This window comes from Branchiostoma floridae, chromosome 17, assembly GCF_000003815.2.
Source record: "Branchiostoma floridae strain S238N-H82 chromosome 17, Bfl_VNyyK, whole genome shotgun sequence".
NCBI lineage: Eukaryota > Metazoa > Chordata > Leptocardii > Amphioxiformes > Branchiostomatidae > Branchiostoma > Branchiostoma floridae.
Window position 1 is genome coordinate 7,232,377 of NC_049995.1, and position 23,860 is coordinate 7,256,236.

The 23,860-nt window shown below is 40.4% G+C and overlaps 1 protein-coding gene across 1 annotated transcript in view; it reads left to right on the top strand.

Annotated features, from left to right (window-relative positions):
• The first annotated feature begins 1,966 nt into the window (after positions 1-1,966).
• LOC118405110 overlaps positions 1,967-23,860 on the top strand; it is a 33,726-nt gene continuing 11,832 nt past the window's right edge. Inside the window, exons 1-10 of the mRNA XM_035804515.1 lie at positions 1,967-2,104; positions 5,032-5,137; positions 15,138-15,249; positions 16,964-17,720; positions 18,407-18,496; positions 19,002-19,176; positions 20,024-20,172; positions 22,225-22,332; positions 22,805-22,909; positions 23,369-23,461. Of these exons, the coding sequence (XP_035660408.1) occupies positions 2,032-2,104; positions 5,032-5,137; positions 15,138-15,249; positions 16,964-17,720; positions 18,407-18,496; positions 19,002-19,176; positions 20,024-20,172; positions 22,225-22,332; positions 22,805-22,909; positions 23,369-23,461 (1,768 nt within the window). The 5' untranslated portion in view covers positions 1,967-2,031. The remainder of the gene's footprint in view (positions 2,105-5,031; positions 5,138-15,137; positions 15,250-16,963; positions 17,721-18,406; positions 18,497-19,001; positions 19,177-20,023; positions 20,173-22,224; positions 22,333-22,804; positions 22,910-23,368; positions 23,462-23,860) is intronic.

Here is a 23,860-nt window from a genome sequence, read left to right on the forward strand (position 1 = left end):
GGTCGCTAAACAGCGCCGAGTGTCAGAGGATCATGTTTGGACCATATACAGATCTATATGCTGGATCCGGGTACGTACATGTGTATGTGTGCCTTCATGCGTAGTCAGCGTGTAGTTTTGGAAAGAGGAGGGAGGGCAAAAGAATGGTAAAATTCGCTAAAAATGGAATATTCTTCCCATTTTTCACACTGAGATAAGGTCGCATGCTTGTTTTAAAGATCAGAATCTAGTACTTACAACTATGCTGAGCCTTTCGTGATTCCGTTGAATAAAAGCATCTGCAATGTGTCACATACATTTGAAAGGTTTCAGAACGATTTCGTTTTACAGTGTTGAATACGAATGTCACTCATAGTGGTCGTACAGTGAGCGAGTGTCCTTTGAACGATGAGCAATGGTAGGTAAAAAGTTTCCAATTCGTGCGACAGTTGCACGAGGACCCGCACGTGAGCAACTTCCGCAACACGAAAATAACGTGTAAATTCTAACAGAGAGGGACAACTAATGGGTATCAACACTCAAGTATTTTCCTGTGGTTGTGTTCAGTGGGATCAGGTTAAACACTTTATGTAGTATGCAAAGGGGTACCTTTGAATAAGATTGGTAAAGACAGCAGTATGATCGAACACAAGTAAATGCTACTAATATTTGTAATGCCCCAGTCAGACAGCAGAAAAATCGATCGACCGACGAGTCTGCGAGCCCTGAATGACATTTTCGGCAGTAATACGACCGTTTTTTTCCCGATCACCGCGAGAGTTTTGGACATAGGTCGATGTTCACAGAAGTCCAAGTACCGTCAGTGTGACGGTATGTTTCAGGTGCAAATATGCTCCATACTCTGGCGGTATTAAGGCAATGAACCCGAAATGTGACATGGGCTCAAAATGTAAGAACACACTGTGCTCATAAACTAGACGTGTGTGCCTCATATCAGTAAACAGATATTAGAGAATAATCTTATGGTTTGACCTAGGCGTGGTGGATTCTGAGTACTGATGATGAATGATTTATTTGATGCGTACACACATGTACGAGAAAATACCACAAATACAAAATATAAATCAAACATGTTAATGTACACCGTATAGTTTTCAACTATATATACCCAACAGTCACCATTCAGTCTGTTTTCGTGTTGTGCAACAACAATGTAAAATCATACATTTATTTATCGAATGTAGCACATGAGTGAATGTGTTGCTATTCCAATTTAGCAGAGGTCAAATATACTAGTAGCCCCTACCTTTCTATTTTTAGGTCCCTGAATACTTCCTCACAGGGCCATAAACATGTTAATACACTGGCAAGCCATAGATAGGCTAAATCCGTGTACATACATATATGTCCCTTGTTGGCGGTTGAGGAGGGAGGGGCGATTTTGAGCAATACCATGTTGCGGGGCGGGGTGCGTTTTCAAGTACTACAGCAGAAATTGTATCAAGTGTCCTTTAAACTTGTCTTCAATATTAAATCTAGATATGTCCGACTAAAAAGTGAGATATAATGTTCTGTCAAGTTCTTCACTTTATGTTTTTTTTATGCAAAAAGAGCTGTATACGAGGGGGGGGGGTCGCTAGGAGGCCCAACGTATTTCTCAATATGCAATATGCCGCTACTACATAATATACATGCAACTATATTGCTGAAGTTGTAAAACACAACAAAAAGATACGCTACAAAAAGTCGACTCATGCTTTTTACTAAAAATTACTAAAATCTTTTTTTTTTTTCACGCAATAGAGTGCGTTTGCAACAGGTGTGCTTACGTCCGTACATCTGCAGTGACGTCCACTGACCCTCCCTAGCTCCTCCCTTTGATGACTATCTCTTCCTAGATCCGGGACTTGTTTACGACCAGAAGCCAATACAGTTGGGTAGTCACACGTCAGACCATACTAAAAGTATTGTTTTTCTACCTGGTTCGGACACGTCAGTAGATAAGGTAGTGAGATAATTTTAGGCTATAAAGAGGGGTACAACGACGAGCTTCGTCATACGAGAAGGGTTCGACGACAACGAGAAGAAGAGATGAGTAAAGTCGGCCCTCTCAGTCTAGCGGTGGTCGCGGCGCTCCTGGCCGTGACGATTCTACCAACCGCAGGTATGTACAAGCGTATTCGTACTGATGGTATTTGCGGATGATATGTGATATATTTTACTGTGGTGGAATTTCCAACCGTGTGCTGTCGCGTAGGACAACCACATACACCGTATGTGTGAGTGCACATTGTAGCCTGCTTGATGCAATAAGATATCTGACCAATCTCTATCCGGATAAACTGCTCTAGTTTTCCTTGTTTCACGTTGCGATATACCAAAACTTGTCACTATCTAGTTGGCGCTGCTGTAAGTTGCAATAAAGACTTGAAATATTACTCCTACACAATTTTAGGACGTAACTTTTCGTGTCAATTTTTTTTCTGCATGTATATGGGCGTTCTGTGTGTCCGCATGTTTCGTTGTCTAGTATTACTGTACTACATTGCCGCGTGCTCTCATTTTGGAAGTTAGAAATGTGACAAAAACCTTCCCTTTTGCTGAAGTTTTTCGCTCGTAGAGACACACAAAGAATATTTGGTCCCCAATTTAGTGGTTGCGTGGTAGTATTGGTGTGTTGTTGGTTTATGAGGGACACGTCAGCATTAGATTTTACATCCGTCCCCCATACCTGGAGCGGCGCAGTTTCAAATCCCATGAAAACTATCTCAGAAAGGCAATAGATTATCCGCCTGTTTTATTTTGTAAGAATCTTGCCTTAATTTTAAGCTTCCTTTGTTTTTTCCATGTCTTGTCTATTTTTCTCTTAATGATTTCATCACTTCAAGTCAGGTGGACAAATAAGATGTATCCAGTGGCTTCTTGTTAGGTTTTTTTACACTAATTCACAAAAATATGTTGTCTGTCACAAATATAAACCCCAAAAGTGGTCAAAAGAACGATTTTATGGCTATACATTGCAATTTTGTACCCATGCAAGGGACACGTCAGCGTAAACATTACATCCGCCCCACACGGCTAACACACGCACAGCTAAAAAGTGACAAGCACAGTGCTGCAACTAAACCGTATCAAATTTATAAAAACGGAACATAAAAGATAAGCTGACTTCTTTTCCATGTAGTTTTTTTCTGGATTAAATCGCGTCTCTAAAATCATCGTGTCTGTTTGCGTAAACTTCGGGTGCTAATCTCGGGTGCCGAAGATGCCCGAAGACCTACTCGGGTGCCACAACGAAGTTACCCGAGGACCAGTGTCCCTCGGTCGGGTGATCTCGTGATACAACCATTTTGTCATCCTAAGCTACACACGATTTGCAATCCTCTAAACACCGAACATTATTTTTTCTAATTTTTTGTACTACAATTAATCGAAGCAAAGAGTTTTTTTATTCCTGGTGGGTTTTTTTTTCAATTTCCAAACGCCATGTCCGTCACTACTATGTTTTTTGCCAACCGATGTTCTCTAAACCTCTCTAACTCTGCAAACGAGGATCCGAGACTTTACTGAGCCTACTAAAATTTAAACGAAAAATTCTCCAACGTTTTTCTTGACTTATTTACTCCGCACCTTATTCTTCCATTCACAGAGAAACGCCCATAAATTTCTAGACAAACAGCTTCCCAGCTCTTGGCTCTTGTAGTTTTGAAGGAATGTGCCACAAAGTTGCTAGAAGAATATCTTGAAAAAAATGTAGAGTATAGCATTTTGGCTCATACTAAGTACACGTCAGTGCTAAAATTGTACATCCGTCTCACACGCCTGCATGTCAATACAAATTCAAACAACAACAAAAAAGGTTGCAAACTTTCCCGAATCATTCATTTTTACTTTTAGCGCACTACATTTACTAGTATAAAGGTGCATTTTGTCTTTTTTCTACCCTTTTCTTAAATGTGCCATACTTCGTTTAAGTTCCTGCCCAGACGAAGAGTCCTCTACCTTAATACAAGCGCACTGACTCTTCTGTCTTCAGACTTCAAAACAACGACATGACGATGAGACAATTTTTGGACTTTTTTGTATCTGGAAGATGGCCCTCTTAACATGCAATTCTTAATATTCCCCAACACTGGAAAAAAAGGATCTCCTATGATTTTGCAGCTATCCTATAAGTACACGTCAGCGTTCCCATTCTACATCCGTCTCGCCTGCACGTACACATAGATCACAGATGATAACCAATCGATTTTCTGATGCAATGGAGGACGTCGCTGCACCTCGAAAATGATATGAAACGTTTTCCACAAACATTACACGAAACAACGAGTTACATTTAACGTGTTCGTTCCTATAACATAACGAACAAATTGCAATTGATGCCAAAGGGGATTCCGAACAAACTGGTGCCCAAAAGAGATTCCGAAGAATCTGCAGAAAGTCGTCGAAGTTCGCCGGAGTTACCTCAGGTGTTGCATCATTCGGCTGGGTGATGCAATTTGACCTTGCATCATCCTCAAATACAGAAAATTTTGAAAATGGCGACTGAGTGAAGTTGGCTAAATGTTTAGCAATTTTTACCTAATGATACATATATGTATATATTTCCCTTCCTTTTATTAGAAGAGGCTCATGTTCCCTGTAAATGTTATATTCTCGCGTCTTTTTTAACCAATTCTGTTTGAATGAGTTCTTTCTATGCTCATGCCATTTTGGAACTTCACAGATTACACATCCGCAAGATTTGCCTACTTCGGTTGACGTATCTACTTTTTATTGGTTATCAGCCCCCATCCGACAGCACCTACCGGTTCTGCCTAAAACTGCACCGCAAATTGCAAATACCGCGTAACGTGTAACACCGTCAACAAAACAACAACGCACAGCAACAGTTCAGATGAATATGTAAAGCCGTTCCAAGCCAATATTCAGTGCTCACTTACTTTTAATCATTCCATTTTTTCTTGGGTTTACCTTATTTTTTCCCTCGGTCGTTGGCAGGCTATATCAGTGCTCATTTTCTTTTCACCATTCTATTTTTTTCCGGGTTTACCTTACTTAAAGTTTTTTTTTTCTTTTCTTTTCTTCCAGTCAATGGCTGTGCCTTCCTGGCCGCCTGGAGATGGGACAATTTCGACGTAGAAAACATACCAAGGCCAAAACCGGTGGCAAAGAAGAGAGCCTTACCGGTGGCAAAGTAAGTCCACTACTTAATTCTCTCTATTTAGTTTTATTACTCGTTAGTAGAAGGTAACGAAATGCCATATTCATAAACACAAGTTTGGTTATCAACTCTTCACTGAAGACTTATCAAATGGATGGGGGTAAAGAGCGTGGATTGTAATGACTGGAATACATCATTTAATTTAGGATATATAAGATTAGTTATTATTAGCGGTTGTAAATCACATGTATTGGAGGATTTATTTCAATTTTTATCACCATAATTGAATTATATCTTATGTTTACTCTAGAACCGCATGTCTTTTTGTCTTGTGGTTTCACTGAAATAGGCAACACTTGTCTTGGTCCTAGTGATATAAGACTAAAGGTCCTTGATATTTTGTAAATATTGTTTGTTAGCAATTACGATTTTAAACCATGTATCTTCTTAAATTACTGTACGTAACTCTTTGTGCAATTCTCCCTGGAGGAGTACATGTAAATTACCATCACAATTCAGACTTGATTTAAAGTCTGCGATATGGTATTTCAATAAAGATTTCAGATTTCAGATAGGCAACTGAAAGAATCATGCTGTTTGCCAACCATATAATACTTGTTTTATTTTAGTTTGCTTGTGCCTGTTCTTACTCATGATTTGACGTACTCACAAAATATGGCATGTGTGGACCTTTTTCTATTATGATAATGGAGACTGAAAGTGAAATAAGTATAGAGGGAAGTGCCAAGTATGGTGCCAGGCACGATGTATCTGATATAGATATAGAATTCTTTGGAATCCAAATTGTCTTCAGTCTGAATTGTCTTACAATTTTTCCTATTGGACATCTGAAATTGTCTTCATTCATAGCTAGAGTATAGAAGACCTGTTTCTTCCAGATCTCTTCAGTGTCACTGACGAAGGATAGTGGATTCTATCCGAAACGTCTGGCCGTTTCAAAACCATATCCAGTTGCTTGAGTAACTACTTTTTGGTGCATCTTATTACCTGGATGTCTAACCTACATCGACGTATAGAATACTACCGTTTGAAACATCATTATGTTCACATTATGTGCGATGTTTCGTTTTCAACATTGAAGGATTATATAGGTTCTTGTATTTGAGCTCTGATGCAGTGCATTTCCTGCTGCATTGTTCTGATATTTGGAAAAAGAATAAGCCTGTTTATTGTATGACGTACGACGCTTTCCCTTATGAACAATCTGTCAATCAGAACGTGATTTCTAATATTAGCATTTGCCCCCCACCACTCCTGCTTTTTTTTCTTTGGTTCATTTCTATATGATAGGTCAGTTACTTGGTTAGTTGACTGGTTTGGTAGTGTTTGTTGATCAACTCAGTTGTCAGTTATATCATTATAATGCCTTTTTAAGTTGCTTCTTCGTAATTTTTCAAACCTCAGTTGTAGCCATTAAAAGGAAATTGAACTGATCTGTTGTTTGCAAAGGGCAACCTGCATGACTTTTGGAAACAAGAATCAAATCCTGGATCCTTGAAAACAACAATTGTTGAGTGTTGTTGTTTCTTTGGTTTGTAATTGTAAACAGGATGGACAACAATTTTTGGTTATATAACAAGGTTTGGTTCGGCGTTCGTTCGTAGGTTTTGGTCTGATCAGGAAAATGGTTAAGTTTGATCCAAGCTTGTTTCCCCTTTTCTAGACAGGATAAATAAACAAGGCAATAACTAACTATACAAGTTGATTCTTTGTTGTAGGTAGGTGTTGGCTCAAGCTAAAATGGATAAAATACATATATTACATGTCACCTCCACTCCCTCCCAACGTACCACTTCCAAACAAAATAAGTGATGGCTGTTGTTGTTTACATCCGGGGTATTCGACGGCCAGTGCTTACAAGGACGTCAGTGGACTGGCTTTAAGATTGATATTTAAATTAGCAGATCAAATTACTGGTTAATATGTAAATCAATCATTTTCCAAACACCTGCCTTTGCCTACCACTGCGTCACCGTGACATCATCGCGATCAAAATTGTAAATCCTACAGCGATATTCATATTTTCGTCTTGGAGGATGGAGTTCATAATATCTTAATTGCAGTTGTAGTTTGGTTTGATAGGAATCACAGCCATTTATCAATAACTTTATCATAATGACACCCAACACAAGCATGACCGATATCGACAAGCGAACATACATGACCAAAGTGGATCATGTGGGTAATCAGGCGGGAAATCTCAGAAGTTTCAGCAAGATGGCGGTTCCGACTGACTGGTCGGCGAGACGTCTTCGCATTTGCGGTCGGTTTGGCTCTTCTAGTTCCTTGTATATGTAAATTTGTGTTCAGGAAGATTTGTTATCAACTATGCGCTCGATGAATTAATTAATTGTATTTGTCAGATGGAAGAGACTCTTCTACGGTGGTTGTAAAGTGGCGCTCAAAGCCTATGCTGGGCAAATCTTGAAGAATTTCTATCTTAAAATTTAAACATTGAAAACTCTCATGTGCATCAACAGATAAGATATGAACAGAGAAGAACGTCAAATACCTTAAGCTAGGTAACAGTCGTCATTGGCGAAGCTGCCACAGCCACGACTTGGGAAAATATTTTCTTCAAAACAGCGGCTAGCGGCTGTAAATGAAAGTGGGAGCGCGCTGTGGGAGGTCGAGCTATACACGACCTTTGACCGCAGGACGCATTTTGATAATTCGGTTGATGTTGAATGATGTCAGTCTGACCGTATACTGTACTGGTGTTGGAGACAGGTGCGGTGTGCCCAAATGAGGCTCTTGGGCTGAATGTGTCTAATATGTGTAGAAGAAACACTATGGATTTGGTGTACAAAAGTGCCAGCATCTGCAGTTTGACATCCTCAAAAAAACATATGAAAATGAAGGTTATATTTTAGCAAGACTTGATTTTAGACTGTTCACGACTGTATGAATGTTTGTTGATGAACGAGGTAATTCTGGGACGGCTGGGTGGATAGTTTTCATATTTGGTGTGTTGCTGGTTTGTAACAAGAACTGAAAATGATTAGATTTAGGGGGCCCCTGGTGGCTTGGCCTTTTACTGCAGCAAAATCTAAATTTTGCTTTGCTACCTTTGTACTCTTGTTTATATCAATTTTATTCATTTATTTGCAAATTCATACCCGAAGGCTAATTGCAAGGGTGCAGACAGTAAAAAGTAACAAGTGTCTATTCTATACAGCTATCTATATACACGATTCTACATTGTTTATTGGGAGGTTTGACTTCTTCTTTGGAGGCAGTGGCCCACGTCTTTAATGGTTAGTGGGTTCTGTGTTTTTAATAGGAATATATTTTTTGGAGGTCTACCAACTGGTGACAAGTTGGAAATATTGTATTGATTGTGTCGAAAACGGTTGTTTCTTTCATCCTCATAATGGGGGCAGTTACATTCATCTTCCACTGCTTTCGTCGCACAGTATTTGCACAATCTATCTTGAACTGACAACTTTTTATAACGACCCTTCTTTAGTGGGTGAGCACTGATTCTTATCTTACATACATTGGGCCTCTTGTCAGCGTCGTTCTGGTACAGATAGGTTTCCATGGCATATTCGGTTTTTATATGTTTTGTAAAATCTTAGTTTGCCGTTATCTTTAGACAATTGCTGGAAAAAACGTTTGGACAAACACGTCTGAAAGTATTTTCCTTAACAATGTACAAATATTCTTGCTGTCTATTCTAGAGCTATGATAGTTCCATAGTAATAATCATCAAATATTTGTTTTGAAGCCAAGTTTTCTTATGATTGTTTACAGATAAATTTTGTTGACAAAGTAGTACGTCTATTTGTAAAGGTGGTTTAGAGTAATCTTACTGTTTAAGGCTTAGCCAATACTTAACTATGCGGATTGCTATATCTATGCCTGTTGGGTAGACTCCAAGTTCTGCTCTACAAGCAGAGTTACAGGAATTCCTATGCACGCCGAGGATATTTTTACAAAAGCGGGTTTGGATATTTTCCACTGGACAGTTATCTTTTCCACAGTCTATACCCAAGATCTCACTGCCATATAATATGATGGGCTTAATACACGTATTGAATAGCTTTAGTAGGGGAATAGCGTTTTAAGAGTGAGAGGTTTGAGGCCGAATACAGCTTTACGTGCCTTTAGGGACAGATTCCTTTTAGCTGGGGAATAAGTACCTGACGAGGACAACGTCAGGCCTAGGTAAGGGTAGGAGTTTGCGATTTCGATGTTATCTATGCCAAATGAAAAATTGAGTCACCCTGATTTGTTAAAGAACACGGCTTTAGTTTTCTTTAGATTCACCTGCAATTACCATTTTTCGAAGAAGGAATGGCACATGTCAAGGGCACATTAATTGTAAGCCGGTTTCAGACTCTGAAAGTAGCACTACATCATCTGCGTAAAGTAGACAGGAGACGAGGAGGTGTTGTAGAGAGGGTGGGTCGCAGTCGGGGCTATTCAAATTTTTAACTAAATCATCTATAATTTATAAATAAGTTAAGAGTAGGACTGAGGTTGTATCCTTGGCTTACACCTCTGTCTGTTGTAAATAGTGGTGTAGGGCCGGTAGGAGTTTTAACACATGTCATCGGATTAGAGTACATGGATTTCATCAATTTGTAGAACTTGCCGCCTATGCCTAAATTGGGTAGTTTGTAACGTAGACCTTCTCGCCAGACGCAGTCAAAAGCTTTTCTAAAGTCTATAAAGCAGGCGTAGAGGCGTCTGTTGGTACTCGTGTATTTAGCTATCAGTGTGTCAATAACAAAGATGTTGTCGTTAGTTCTGAAATCATTTCTGAAGCCAGTCTGGTTGGGGGAAATAAGATTGTGATCATCTATATATTCGTTGAGACGATTATTTATTATCGTTGTGAATGATTTGGCAAGGCAGCTAATTACAGAGATTCCCCTGTAATTGTTCGGGTCATCTTTATGTAGAGGTACAATGTGGTTTTCACGCCATTGTTGGGTAAAGTGCCCGGTTGAAAGGATTAAGTTGAACAGTTTAGTTAATGTATATGTAAGGATATGTGCTGCACATTTTAGCATTTCGTTCAGTATAAGGTCGTTACCTGATGCTTTGTTATTCTTTAATTTGGAGATGGCTTCTTTCGTCCTGTTGGATCTCGGAATCTAAGGGGTTATAAATTGCAGCGCTGTTTTCTAATTGTACTAGTTTGTTACTGATCAGTGATTGGAATGGGCTATCGGTTTCCGGATCTTTGGACTTAGTTTTTCCGTATAATCCTTGGAAGTACGTATGGAGTGTTTGTTTGTCAATTGTTTCTTCTGTTGGACTAGAGTTTTCTGTTTTTAACTGTTTACTAGGTTCCAAAACTCTGAGGGGTTGTTGGTGGATAAGGAGTTAATTTGTTGGAAAATACTGTTTTTGTAATCCTTTTTTTTTGTTTTCTTTTGTTTTTGCCTGGTGTATTCTCTTTTCCTTTTAAAGTATTGACCCCGGATGAAGGGATCCCGGGGAATTGTTGATAACGATTTGGCTAAGTCTTAAGTTTCTTCTGGCGGTGTTACATCTTGTAGTGAACCATTTCTTGGGTTTGGGTTTATGTCGGGTCTGTTTTCTTTGTTTCATGCAACGTAATGTTAGTTATTGTTTGCCTGCTACTTGTAAGGGTACTATGAAGTCATTTAGTGCATTCTCAACTCAGCTAGGGGATGTCTCGTAATTTCTTTTGTTAAAATTGTCTATAGTACGAGAGAATTATGTGCTGTTAACTATGTCCGTAAACCTTTCTTTAGAGTCAGCACTCCATTCAAATTTGTAGTGGGGCCGGGCAGACAAGGTATCAGTAGTCTGTTCAGTGATTTGTTTAGTGTTGATATTTAGAATTAGGGACAATTTACACTGGTCTGAAAGTGGGGTTAGGGGGTGACGTGAAAGAAACAGCTTTTGCGTAAGAGAATTGTTTCGCTTGCCAGGACATAGTCGACCACGCTAGAGCCGTTAGGCTGATAACTTGTGGGTTTCCCTAATACGTCTCCTGGTGTCCTGCCATTTAAGATTCTGACTTTATTGTTAATGCATAAGTCGACTAGGTTTTTACCAAAGGGAGAAGGACTACCTAAATCCACGTTGTTACGGTGGAACAGGTGATCGAAATCGTAGTCTTCGGGGAGACTGTCAGTTTGGTAGTCGCCTTCTATGTAGTATTTCAGGTCCCCTACCCGGGCATTGAAGCCCCCCCCCCCCCCGCAATTATTACCTCTCCTTGTCTACTGTGTATTGATATTTCGTCCTCCAGAGTATCAAATATGTCATACATTCTGTTGCTGTGGATAGTAGATATGATAGGACTGATGTAAACTGTAGCTAAATAAGTATCTCTATTGGTATTAAGTAGTCATTTGTCTATTTTTACCCACAATATATCTTCTGATTTGCTATCTATTTTTGTAATAAAATTGCTATACTGCTTTTTAAACAGAAATATTATTCCACCAGAGTTCCGTCTTGCTTTCTTTGACTTTGTCCTGGTGCTAGAGAAATAAAGAAAATTAGGAAAATGAACCTTACCTGATTGCCATGTCTCAACTAGAGAGAAGTCAAACCCGTCTATTTCACTAATGAAATCGCTATCGTCTACTTTTTCTCCATAAACCATGAATGTTCCAGAATCCGAATGAAAAACCATAGTTCTCATTAGAGTTCTTTCTAGTTTTGTTGCCACAATGTGTCGTCCTTCTTGGATGACACATCACTTGTATCCACGAGGTCTTCCGCTGGGTCCTGTGAAGGCTCCAAACCACCCGTTGTTGAAGGGTGGATACAGTGGTGGTGCAGTCCACATCGGGGGCATTCTGTACAGCGTGCCCCCGTAGGCCTCCGTTACAGACGGCCATTCAGAAGAAGTGGGGTAGAAGGGTTGAGTTGTCTCGGTCCACTGAACGGACTTGGTGTCGGCGGGTGCTGGTTTGGCCGTGTACGAGGCGCTCGGTGGTTGGTCTTGTTATTCCCTTGTTCAGTGGTTGGGACACGTGATGCCTGGCTTCCGCGAGAGTCTCGAGTGTTCTTGTTATACGAGGTGCGATCACGGTTGTCGTTGGGGATGATTTCTGGGTACAAGACCTTGGGGCCCTGTGGCCTCTTTCTTTAGGTTGTAGCCCAGGACCCTGACGCCATCATCTCTTAGATGATATCCATCCCGAACAAACATCTTCTCGTTGCAATCACCGCCTTTTAAAATTTGGGGGTGGCTCACGAAGGTCATCGCGTTGTTTGTTTCGCACATGTTCCTTAGGTGTAGGTTCACAGCGGTGATATCATCCTTCACGGTGCTGGCGTGTAGCTCTCTTCTGTGGGACTGCCGATATAGCCACGTCAGCGTTTGGGACAACGACTGTGTTGTGCTTATCGCTGTTTCGAAGTCATTAATCACAGTGTTCTTGGACTTGAAGACGACATCGTTTGTGCCAACGTGAAGTATCACAGTGTCTGGAGCAGACTGTTCCTCGCGCAGTTTCTCTAGAACCGTCAGGGTGTCTGTGAGGGTCGGTGCTCAGATAGGTTTTGGGAGGTCTGCGGTTGGACTCATCAGGAGACTGGGTTTTAGTTTCTGGGCATTGGAGTCACCGATTAATACTACACGCCTTGACTTTGGTGTGGAGTTCTGTGAACGGGGTTTGGCGGAGGGTGCTTTGTTTGTTATAGATCTGATCAGTTCTTTTGGGTTCGATTCCGGGTCGTCATCGACTTGTAGAGCATCAAAACGGTTAGAAGTGTTGACGGCGTAGCCCAGAATGAGGTTTTGTTCGGGTTGCTTGTTGTTCTTGGCCACAGCCTGATCAAGTAAAGCTTCCTGTATGTTAGCGACTTTCACTTTCAAGGTGCTGTGGCAGACTTTCACTTCACTTATGTCACCTTGGATGCTTGTTGTCTCGGTTTTGTAAGGATGTAACAAGACTCTCCAGGTGTTTGACTCGGTTACAGAGTTGTTTGTTTACGTCTTGTACGTAGTTTTTTGTTATCAACTTTCAGTTTCTTGAGTTCTGCCTCCTGCTTGACTGGGGGGCAAGACGAGTCTAGTTGCTCTATGGTGGCTGTTTGAGGTGTTTCGGTCTTCTCATTGTCTGGTTTGAGTCTTTCATTGTTGGGATGCTTTGTTTTGCATTTTTGCCTGCCTGGGTGCAGCGTGGCGGAGGTGCGAAATGGCGTTGGTCAGCTTCGCTTTGTTCTGTTGAGGGTATGTCGTCCTGTGGAATGTGACAGTTTATACAGTGGTACTTCTCGTCTGTGTTTTTGAGGAGGGATTTGATTTCTTCACTCAAGCCTTTGCAGTCAATGTGCGTCCAGCTGGCACAATCGTTGACGAACTCGTCGCCGTCTTTTTCGTGTTTGTCACAGACGGCGCATTTCGTGACTTGTTCTGTTCCACCGTAGTCGGCCACGTTTGGTTGTAGCTAGCTCAGCTGCGTCTGCCAGTACCATGGCTTGCAGGGTATCGTAATGTGAGCACAGCCATAGAGCGTAGCCGCTACCTTGTATCAAAAGCCTATGGGTGTTGTACACTGTGATGTGGATTGAGCCAAGTTCTCTCTCGAGCTGTTGAACAGAGTCTCTGAACGTGGTGCTAAACTGAGTGCTAAACTGAGTACCTTTCGCTGTGACCCGATCTTTCCCTCGTACACCGTAGTATGATGCACATACTGATTTCCACGAGGACAGGGTGTTGCTTGGGATATAAATAGTTATGGAACAGGAATTGTGTGTGACTCTGTGGTACCCTATTTCGCCGGTGGGGTTAGAGATCTTGTTCCGAGTGTCCATTAAAGACAAAAAGGCAGCTCTTACCTCCGAAAGGTACTTTCCACTGATCTTGTGACGATACGTTTTCTTTTCGGCGAGTCTCAGTTTCTTTACGTACTCCTGTTCCTTGGTGTACTCTTGAACGAAGATACTACATGTTTCATATACTTCGTCGTTGGAAGCAGATTCCGTCAGGTGGAGCAGTTGTCGGACTTTAGGTCGGTTGCCTGGGGGTGGGGACGCCGCCGCCATCTTGGACGCCATGTTGGTCGCTTGGTCTTCCGTCAAGTTCGAAGTAGAGATTTCTAAGAAAAGATAACCTCTAAGACATTACTGAGGTTATCAAAAGTTATCAATGGGTAAACTGTAACGTTAGGAATATCTGGAGCAAAAACCAGGGCCCAGGGTGACCTCTAGGTAAGATAAAATTACAACATTGTCGGAGCGTCGGTTTTACCGTCCGAAACTGGCAACATCCGGGTACAAATATATATATATGTATATATATATATATATATATATATATATAGATATAGATATATATAAGCCCAGATGAGCTGAGTACATAAACATCACTACAAGTACTTGACTAAGTGAATAAAGCATTAGTCATTCATTCATACAGCAAGCTTAGACAGTTTTAAGTAGAGACATACATACCTAAAGGTAGATCAGTGTACTGTACAGGGCCATGTCCAGATCATGACCTGTATCAACCTGGAATTTCACTGTACAATACCCAGATTGATGCATCGTTCGACATTTTTTCAGTTCACAATCAGCATTGATCGAATTTTCTCAGACATTGAAAGTTTGATACCCAGAAGACAAAGTGAATTACAGTAATTGCTTCCAGGATGGCCAAAACAACATTTGACTTCTTGACAGCACCACTACCAAATGGAGAGACTCCTGTGCTAGGAGTAGGACAAAAAAGTCTCAACGTTAAATTCCCTGATAACGACAAAAAAGCTTTTTAGCCCTAATACAAATCAGAAAGTAGAATTCCTCCCCTGTTTGTAGCCGCCACGCATCAACTAATGATGGAAGCTAACGATTGACTTACACAACCACTAAGATTTCTACCCATTTGACCAGGAATAAATCTTGAAGTTTTAGACCCAGTACTAACTGGTAGATCCCCACCAGCGTTTTTTTTACTTAGGATTCACCGCAAAACAAGGCTCATGTCACCATTCAAGGTATTGCTAAAGTATTCAACTTTCCAACTCAGCAATTCATTCTAAACTAAACTTTTCTCTCTGTGTGTTACCAGGATTGACCTGAATGATGTAGACCCTATACGAAGTCTGGACAAGCCACATGTTCGCAAGAAACGGGCGCCGCCTTTTCAAGACCATGATGCCTTCGAAAACAGCATCAAACAAGTAACCAATACCTTTTTTCTAAGTTGAATTACAAACTATATACTATATATTAAGGTACCATGCTGTACAATGTATGTCCTAGTCATTGCTAGGTACTATACATGTATATAGATAGATATGGACCTTTCCCTTGTACACAGTTGTTTGTCTCTGTAAGGTTTTAACACCAATTTGTTATTGTATGCTTTATCATTAATAAAGTATATGTATGTGTAGCTTCACAAATGGTAAGAGCATAATCAAGAGGAGCTTATAGATCATCTTTCAAGATGGATGAAGGCCTACAGGAAATGTCTGTATCCCCTGTAGTGTTTGTACCTCCTGCGGTGTTTCTTCCCCTTAGCTTTATTGTAATCCAAAGCTCAGTTCAGTAGTCAAAGCACAGGGAAAATGCTGGAGACAAACAGCATGCAGAAGAGGAAATATCCCCTGTAATGTCCGTACCCTCAGCAGTGCCTGTACATCATCATCATCATCATCATCTTCGCTGCATAGCAGTGTCTGTACACCCAGTAGTGTCTGAACTCCCAGAAGTGTCAGTACCACCTATAATGATTTAGACTAGCTCTTATTGTTCTAGAAATTAGAATGCCAAACCTCATTCTACATTCATAATCTCCATATGTACTATGTTTAATACTTGTTTCAGTAATTAGGAGGTGAAGTTTGTTTATTCTTTTTTTTCTTTGCCATACATTGTACCGTGTACGATCGTCGCGCAATAAAGTTCTTCTGTATAATGTACGTAGCCCCTGTAGTTTCATACCCCGAGTAGTGTCAGAATCCCTAGTAGTTTCCAACCCCCAACTGTGCCCTTACCCCTTTAGTATTCATATCCCCAGTAGTGCCCATACCCCCTTTAGTAATGTCTATACCTCCAATAATATCCATATACCCAGTAGTGTCTGTAACCCCAGCAGTATCCGCACCCCCCGCAGAGTCTGTATACCAAGTAGTGTCCATACCCCTACCAGTGTCCGTACCCCAACCAGTTTATGTACCCACAGTAGTGTCCCTACACCCAGTAACGTCCGTACCCCCAGAAGTGTCCATACCCCTGTATTATCGGTACCTCCAGGAGTGTCCGTACCCCCTTTAGTGTCCGTACCCCCAGTATTGTCTGTATCCCCTGTAGTGTCCGTAACCCCAGTAGTGTCCGTACCCCCAGTAGTGTCCGAACAACCAGTAGTGTCCTTACCTCCAGCTGTGTCCGTACCCCAGTAGTGTCTGAACCCCGGCAGTATTTGTACTTCTAGGTCCGGCCAAACCAATGTGCATCTTTAGTTTGTTAATGCTCATCTAACAATGAAGATTTTAGCAGGAAGGCCAGAAAAGATCAGAAAAGTTTAGGCCAATTATGTTCATTTCCTTTATACTAGTCGTCATTTTAGTCTATGTATGGTAGTGCAACTAGATGTACATGTTTAGTTAGGCCGCTAAGGCTTCATTGTTATGTTCTCTTAGCTTCCCAGTTTTCTGTGTCAAACCACCTTCTGACATTTGATGCAGAAAAGCTACATGTAGGAAAATGGAATGATTTGTCCTCCCAACATCTGCTTTGAGATAAACAGTACTACCAAGATACAGTCGCATGAACCAGGTGATATTCAAGATCAGCATTTTACGTATAATTTTTTTATGCCAGAACTAAGAAGTTAGACTGATTTTGGTATAAGCTCTGAATAATTTGGTGAATTTTTTGTTTGTTTCATAGAAGGCAGCCCAGGTCCAAAGAGGATTTCATGACGAGACAAATCGAGGTCGACGTGAGGTGATAGACGATGTTGCACAGAAGCCCCTCCTGCCCAGGGCAGTCCATCGCGACCGTCGTTACTTTGAGGAAGATGTCGTAGAGACCCAACAAGCGAACATAGAACCAAAAGCAGTTCATCGCGATCGTCGTAATTATGAAAACGATGTCCACTCAGATCCTGATATCCAGATCAAATCAGAACCGTTGCACCGCGATCGTCGAGACTACGAAAACGACGTCCACCCAGTTCCTGAGATCCAAATAAGATCAGAACAAGTGCCGCGAGGTCGCCGGGAAGCTGAAGAGGAGCACATCCTGCCCGTAGCTGCTCAACTCAGTGAACCAAAGTTCGAAGACTTTGACCGGCAACGTCGAGAAGAACCTAAAGTGGTGGAACCTATCGTCCAACAGAAGCCTCACGGTCAACATATCCTGTCCGAATACCCATACAGGAAGCGGCGTGAACCAACGGGTATTTTCGGGGAAACAGCAGAACATTCAGAACACAAGGAACAAACAAACGACGGATACTCTAGCTCTAATCAGCGACACCCACGTGCTTCAGAGGATTCTTATCAGAACAACCGAGACAACATGTTTGAGCAAGAAGATGTCTGGAACCTCCATAGCACAGTCTACAAGTACCCTGTGTATGGATATGCTTCAGCTAACCATGGTCCCCTACGTGGGAAGAGACAGACGGTTTACAGTTCAAACGGTTTGTGTGATATACTGTACTTTGTCAGACATACAATCTCATGAGCTCATGTGAAGTGATACCAAGTGGTAACTATACAGGGCTCGAATTTTTTTTCTTTTTATTAGGTGCATTCGGTGCACCCAACCTGGAAAATTGGTTGCACCAAAAGAAATTTTTGGGGTGCACCATGTAAAATAAAGTAGAATGTGAGAAAAACCTAATTTTGATGCACCCATATTCCAACTTGAAATTCTTAAACAAGGACTATGAGAAACATTTTTTATTATCTTTCCAATGCATAGATGTCAAGAATATGGTGTATACTAAATATATACTTTCAATTGATATCTTTACATAAGTAAATCTAAGAAAATATTTGGGTGCACCGGTGCACCCACAGAAAAAAATTGGGTGCACATCTCCAATTTTGGGTGCACCTGGGTGCACATGCACCCAGTATTTCGATCCCTGCTATATGACAATCAAAGAGCTCTTATTTGTAACTGTTGCATCATAGATAACAAATCTTTCAGTTACAGGGGTGCAAATTTAACAAAACTTCTGATATCAAATTTCCATGAAGTAAGTAAATTTACAAGCATATAGAAATCTGAACCAAAACAGATCTTGACAGATTTATGTATGGTTGCGTAATCAATGCAGTAGCTAGTCTTGACTTTGTTGCATAATTTTGCATGCATTAGGTCAAGGTAATGGAAATGGTAATGGAAATGGAAATGGAAATGGAAATGGAGGTGGAGGTCAAGGTGGAGGACCCAACGCACCTGGAAATCGTAGGTTAACACTTAATTGTTAGCCTAGTTCACCTTTATCTGCCTACATTTAGTTTTTCTTACAAAGGTATATTACAATAGGAATATCAAGTCAACCAACAACGGAAAAAGATTTTGCCCATTCCATCCTCTGCGACGTACAAAATTGTCAAGTAATTGTAAAGATTCAAAAACCTTTTGCAAAGATCTCCAAACATTCAGCGGATGTTTTCAGCGTCTCAGACCTTCTGTGCTTGATAGGGATGTACATCGAATCAGAGGGAATGGACGATAGTTTCAGGCTGGCTAACACTATAAGAGTATAAAATAATGTACAATCTAGTCACTCGATTATATGTTTAGACTCTTATGGTCTTAGTTAATTAACTGGTCTTAATATAATACAACTGGAGTGACATAGGAATGACGGCTGAACTTAGCTGAGGAATTGACTAAATTGTGATTAGGTTGTACGTATACTGTTGGGTTGAACAAATCGATTGTTACATCATTTCCTGTGCCACAGCAAAACTGTCATTTGCCACGTGCGATCAGAGTTTGTTTGAGTTGTCCTGTTCATCGGGCGGACGGTTGAAAATCATCAATGCCATATATGGACGGGAGGCTAATGACCGAACCACCTGCGACTACGGCAACACGGATGTCTCTAGTGTAACTGACCATCCAAATACATGCTACAGGTAAGAAAATTTAAGAAGTTTATTCAAGAAGTTTATTTGCAAGCTCTTGCCCGAGGGCTAATTGCAACATGAAACATACAGAAAATATGGTAAACATACATAAAATAAAGTAATTTGATATAGATAACAATGGTAAAAAATGTAGACAAGTGACTAATGATATGGACTTCTGAGAGCTACAATCTACGCATTTGGGGTTTGACTTCTTTTCTGGTAGCAGTGGAAGACGAAGTACCCCACTTTTTCTAGGATGAGTGGGTTATGTGACGTTAACAGCGTTATAGTTTTGTTTTCATCGGTAAGCGTTTGGAATTTTTTGTGTGTTTTGCATACCGCAAGATGAACAAAATTTTATGTATGGCACCCTATGCACACTCCATATTTAATGAGACAGGGAAAAAACAAACAATTTAAATGGATTTTTAAAATAGACACAATAAAGGTGGTAACAAGATTGAAGCGACAAACTATAATCATACATTGTATCACAGATAACAAGATAACACATAAATTCTGCATTCAAGAGGTGCACAAAATGACACTAGTGTATCGTTTACCATGTTGGCAACTACAGTCATTACCTTTTTAAGTGTACCAACCATTTGAGTCTATGACTGTCGGTATGGTGTAAGACACAGTAATTAACTTGTAAGGTGTCAGTAAGTTGTCTGAAAGGTAATGTCCAACGCTGCAGAATTCTTTCAGAATTTCGGGAGCTTCACAGAATTCTATAGAATTCTGGAACACATGAACATTGAGGTATCAGAATAATGCATGATGTGTTTGATTGCCTTTTTCTTAATGTCTTTTCCTTTCAATAAAATCTTTCTCCTTTTAATCCATTTAGGCATGTGGAGTCTGCACTGAGAAGTAGGTGTCACAACCAGCCATCATGTCAATTTACCGTCAGCGCAGCAGTCGTCCAAATTTATGGAGACATCTGTCCCGGAGTCACCAAATATCTGCATGTGGACTACAGATGTACAGGAGAACTTGGTAGGGCAGACAACTAACCCTTATATCGATATATTACACAATTGTTGTACAGTAGAGGCCGTTTCATTGCACACCCAATTTGCCAGCATATTTAATGCACTTATCAGGCATGTACAATAATGCAAAGTTTCAAAGTTGGACCATATATATATATATAGTGCATGTGTTACAGCGCGCTGTACTGTGACATGTCAATGATTACGGATCCCAGAGCAGTGTCCAGCCTAATGCTGGGACAGGTTTGACTACGAACACTATAGTGCACTCTTTTGCACCCTCAATATGCAACACATGGTGAAAATAGAATTCACACACTGTGTGCATATTGCGGACATTATGTGCACTTTTCACACAATCTGTGCAAGTTTGCACACGATGTGTGCACTTTTCACACGATGTGTGTGTAAGTTTGCACATGATATGTGCAGTTTGCACACAATGTGTGCAAGTTTGTACACAATGGTGTGTGCAAAGTAAACACAGGTGTGTGAAGAGTGCACACACGTGTGTGTTAAGTGCACACATCGTGTGATAGAATTTCTGTTTTTAGTTGAGAACATGTTTTAATAATTGTAGTAAAGAACACGGTGACTGTGTTGTACTACGCATTCCAGAGGGTAGATACAGTTAGATCAGTGACACTGACAGTTGATGATCACGAAAGAATTGCACCGCCAAAAGCAACTGCTATGTCCATCTATAGGATCAGGGTCGCTGTGTGGTTTCCGACTAGCTGCCAAGAACTAAAAAACACTGGAAATGTTTTCTTCTTAACGTTTTATTCGTAAAGTATTTCCCCGCAACCTTAAATGCAATTATTACAGTAATCGGATCAATCATGTTATTGAGTATGTACGGCAAGTTGTCTCCCAAATAGTGATGCCGGTTTTGAAGGCCTTCAGCCGGCAAGCTTTTTTATGGTGCTTACATGCCCGGGACCGCCCAGAACCTCCCATAAAAAATCGCTTTCTTTTGCTCCTAATATTTTAATTTGTACATTTTGTCAGTAATGTCAGTTATTGGCCTAATTGTACCAGTTATACCGATTTTAAAACACATTTTTGGTCAAGTTGTCAACGCTGTTTGAAATTTTTTTGTGCAATTAGCCAGCGTTGGTGACTTTTCATCATGCAGATAGGCAAAGTCACAAACAAAGGAGTGAATGGGAGCCAGTTTAGGATTTTGGCATTCCGTGCAATTGACAGAAGTGTGCATTTATCTGACGTACAATTAATTGGCTTCTACAGTACCCTGAAACTCACAGTATATCAATGAGTTTGATTTATTTTCATTTAACATGTAAGAAGCTAATGGTAGAAGGAAAAAAACATACATTACGGAAACCATATTTAAAAAGTTTTGAAGCGTCATATACATATCATATACCACTCGACTACATAACACCGCACGACCCCTCCACATACACATGTAACACTGTACAAACCCACTACAGTCATGCATGTGGATATTTCCTTGAAAGACATTTAGTATGTTTCAACTCATATCACTTCAGATCAATGGTTTGACTAAAATCGTATAATTCAATAGCAGCAGACCAGGCTAACACATTTCTGGCATATGCCATTGTATTGATTACAACATCTGTTGACATTGACTTTGGTCACGATCCATGGCTCGAAATCCTTTTTTCTGCATACCTGCACTAGTGCAGGTAACAATGAAAATTACCTGCACCAGACAAGTTTTACCTGCACCACTCTGAATTTAGGAAGTATAGATCATACTAAAATTGTTCATGAATCATTGCTATTTTTCTTTTACACTTTATAGGTGGCAATGTTCAATGCAGCCAATAACAAACCACATACACCTAAATCATGACATTTATGTATAAAACCCAGTACATTGACCAGTGCAGGATAGGTGCAGGTAGACACCAGAAATACCTTCACAGCTCCAATTTTACCTGTACTAATCTGCATATGCAGGTGGTATATTGAGCCCTGCAATCAGCCCAGAATCGTTGACTCAGCCAGGTACCCTGATGAGATGGACAAATTATGACTTTGTTTTTTTAATTCGATATCACAGATGCATGCACGAACCCAAACAACCCGGCTAACCCATGTAACCAAGGTGTCTGCGTCGGAAACATGTGCGAATGCCCAAACGGATATACAGGGGACTTCTGTGAACAAGGTACGTATGGTGATGATAATTGCCACATTAATTTAATTTGTTGTGCTTTCACTGAGATCGTATCAAAAGGAAAGATCAGAGTGAAAAGTCTTAAGTTTGTGCACAGTCTCAGATGGTGAACTATACACTCAGCACTCTAAAAAGAATGTTTTATTTGAAGGGTCAAGAATCAAGAAAAAAGTGGTCTAGAATAACATCTTATAAGTAATGTAAAGCACAATTGGAGATTTCTGACTGGATCTCACAAACCTTCTGAAGATGTATTTTTTGCTCACGATTCAGTTTGTTATTAGGAAGACCAATCTTGCAACAGTGGTAGAATCACTGCCAGTTGCTTCATTCTGTATTTTCGAGGTTGTTCCTTGAGATAGACAGGAGAGTTGTAGTCAGGTTTGCTTTGTTTTTATGAAAAATGTTCCACAAGTAAGTGTTAAATGCCATGGAATTGACCAAAATATTTATGTAAATCTAGCGAATTGCCAGCCGCCGTGTCAGAATGGTGGGCAGTGTTTCGATCCCAACCAACCCTGTGTGTGCCCAGCAGGATCAGGGTGGCAAGGGTATCGTTGCGAGGAACGTAAGTTATTTTTAGTTGATGTGTTTGTCTGTTAAGGTGTGTGTCCCCATTGCTAGGAACGTAAGTTATCCCGATCACCTCCATGAAAATGGAGGTTTCAGTTGATGTGTTTGTAAGGTGTGTGTCCACAGTTCCGCAATTGGCATTTCAAAGCTAGGCACATCGGAGACACTGACAGGAAGATAGGTTGATGTTGCCAGAAAGTGATATAACAGAAAGTTTGCAGGAGTTGGCATTGGTATTATTAGTTAAAATATAAAATATAAAACTTTATAAATATATAAAATTATCATCATTATTATCAGGTAAGTTAAAAAAACATTTTCCTTATCATCAGCATTACTAGTTAAATCTAAATAATTTTATATCAAACGTTAACTGATAAATATATACAATATATAATATTGCAAGAAGCATCTGTGGGAAATGAATTAAGTTTACGTATATCATTTCTTTCAGCCATCTGTACCAACCCATGTGTGAACGGCACTTGTTCATCACCAGACACTTGTACCTGTCTGCCTGGTTATGACGGACCTGTATGTGACTCTCGTAAGTTGGCATTTTAAATATACTTTAACCCTTGTCCTGTTGAAAATTCTTTTTGAATATTTAACGCCCTTAAGCAGCTGGTTAATTAAATAGATGAGGAAGACTTGAACTATTCTGTGCTGCTGCAGATTTACATGTAACGCTAGTTCACCTTGTTCCTCAGGGTAACCTATATCTGTTGCTTTTGAAAAAAGGGTAGTCAGGGATATCAAGTCGACGGACGATAGTCTCAAACTACAAAAGTTTGAACATATTACAACTTGGGACCACCGTCTGTCGACTCGACATCTCTTATTGCAGTGTGGGTAAATACAACGAATATATTGTAGGTTACCCTGCGGAAAAAGGTGAACTAGCGTTACCTCCCCAATCGATATTGATAATTCCTGCCATTTCCGA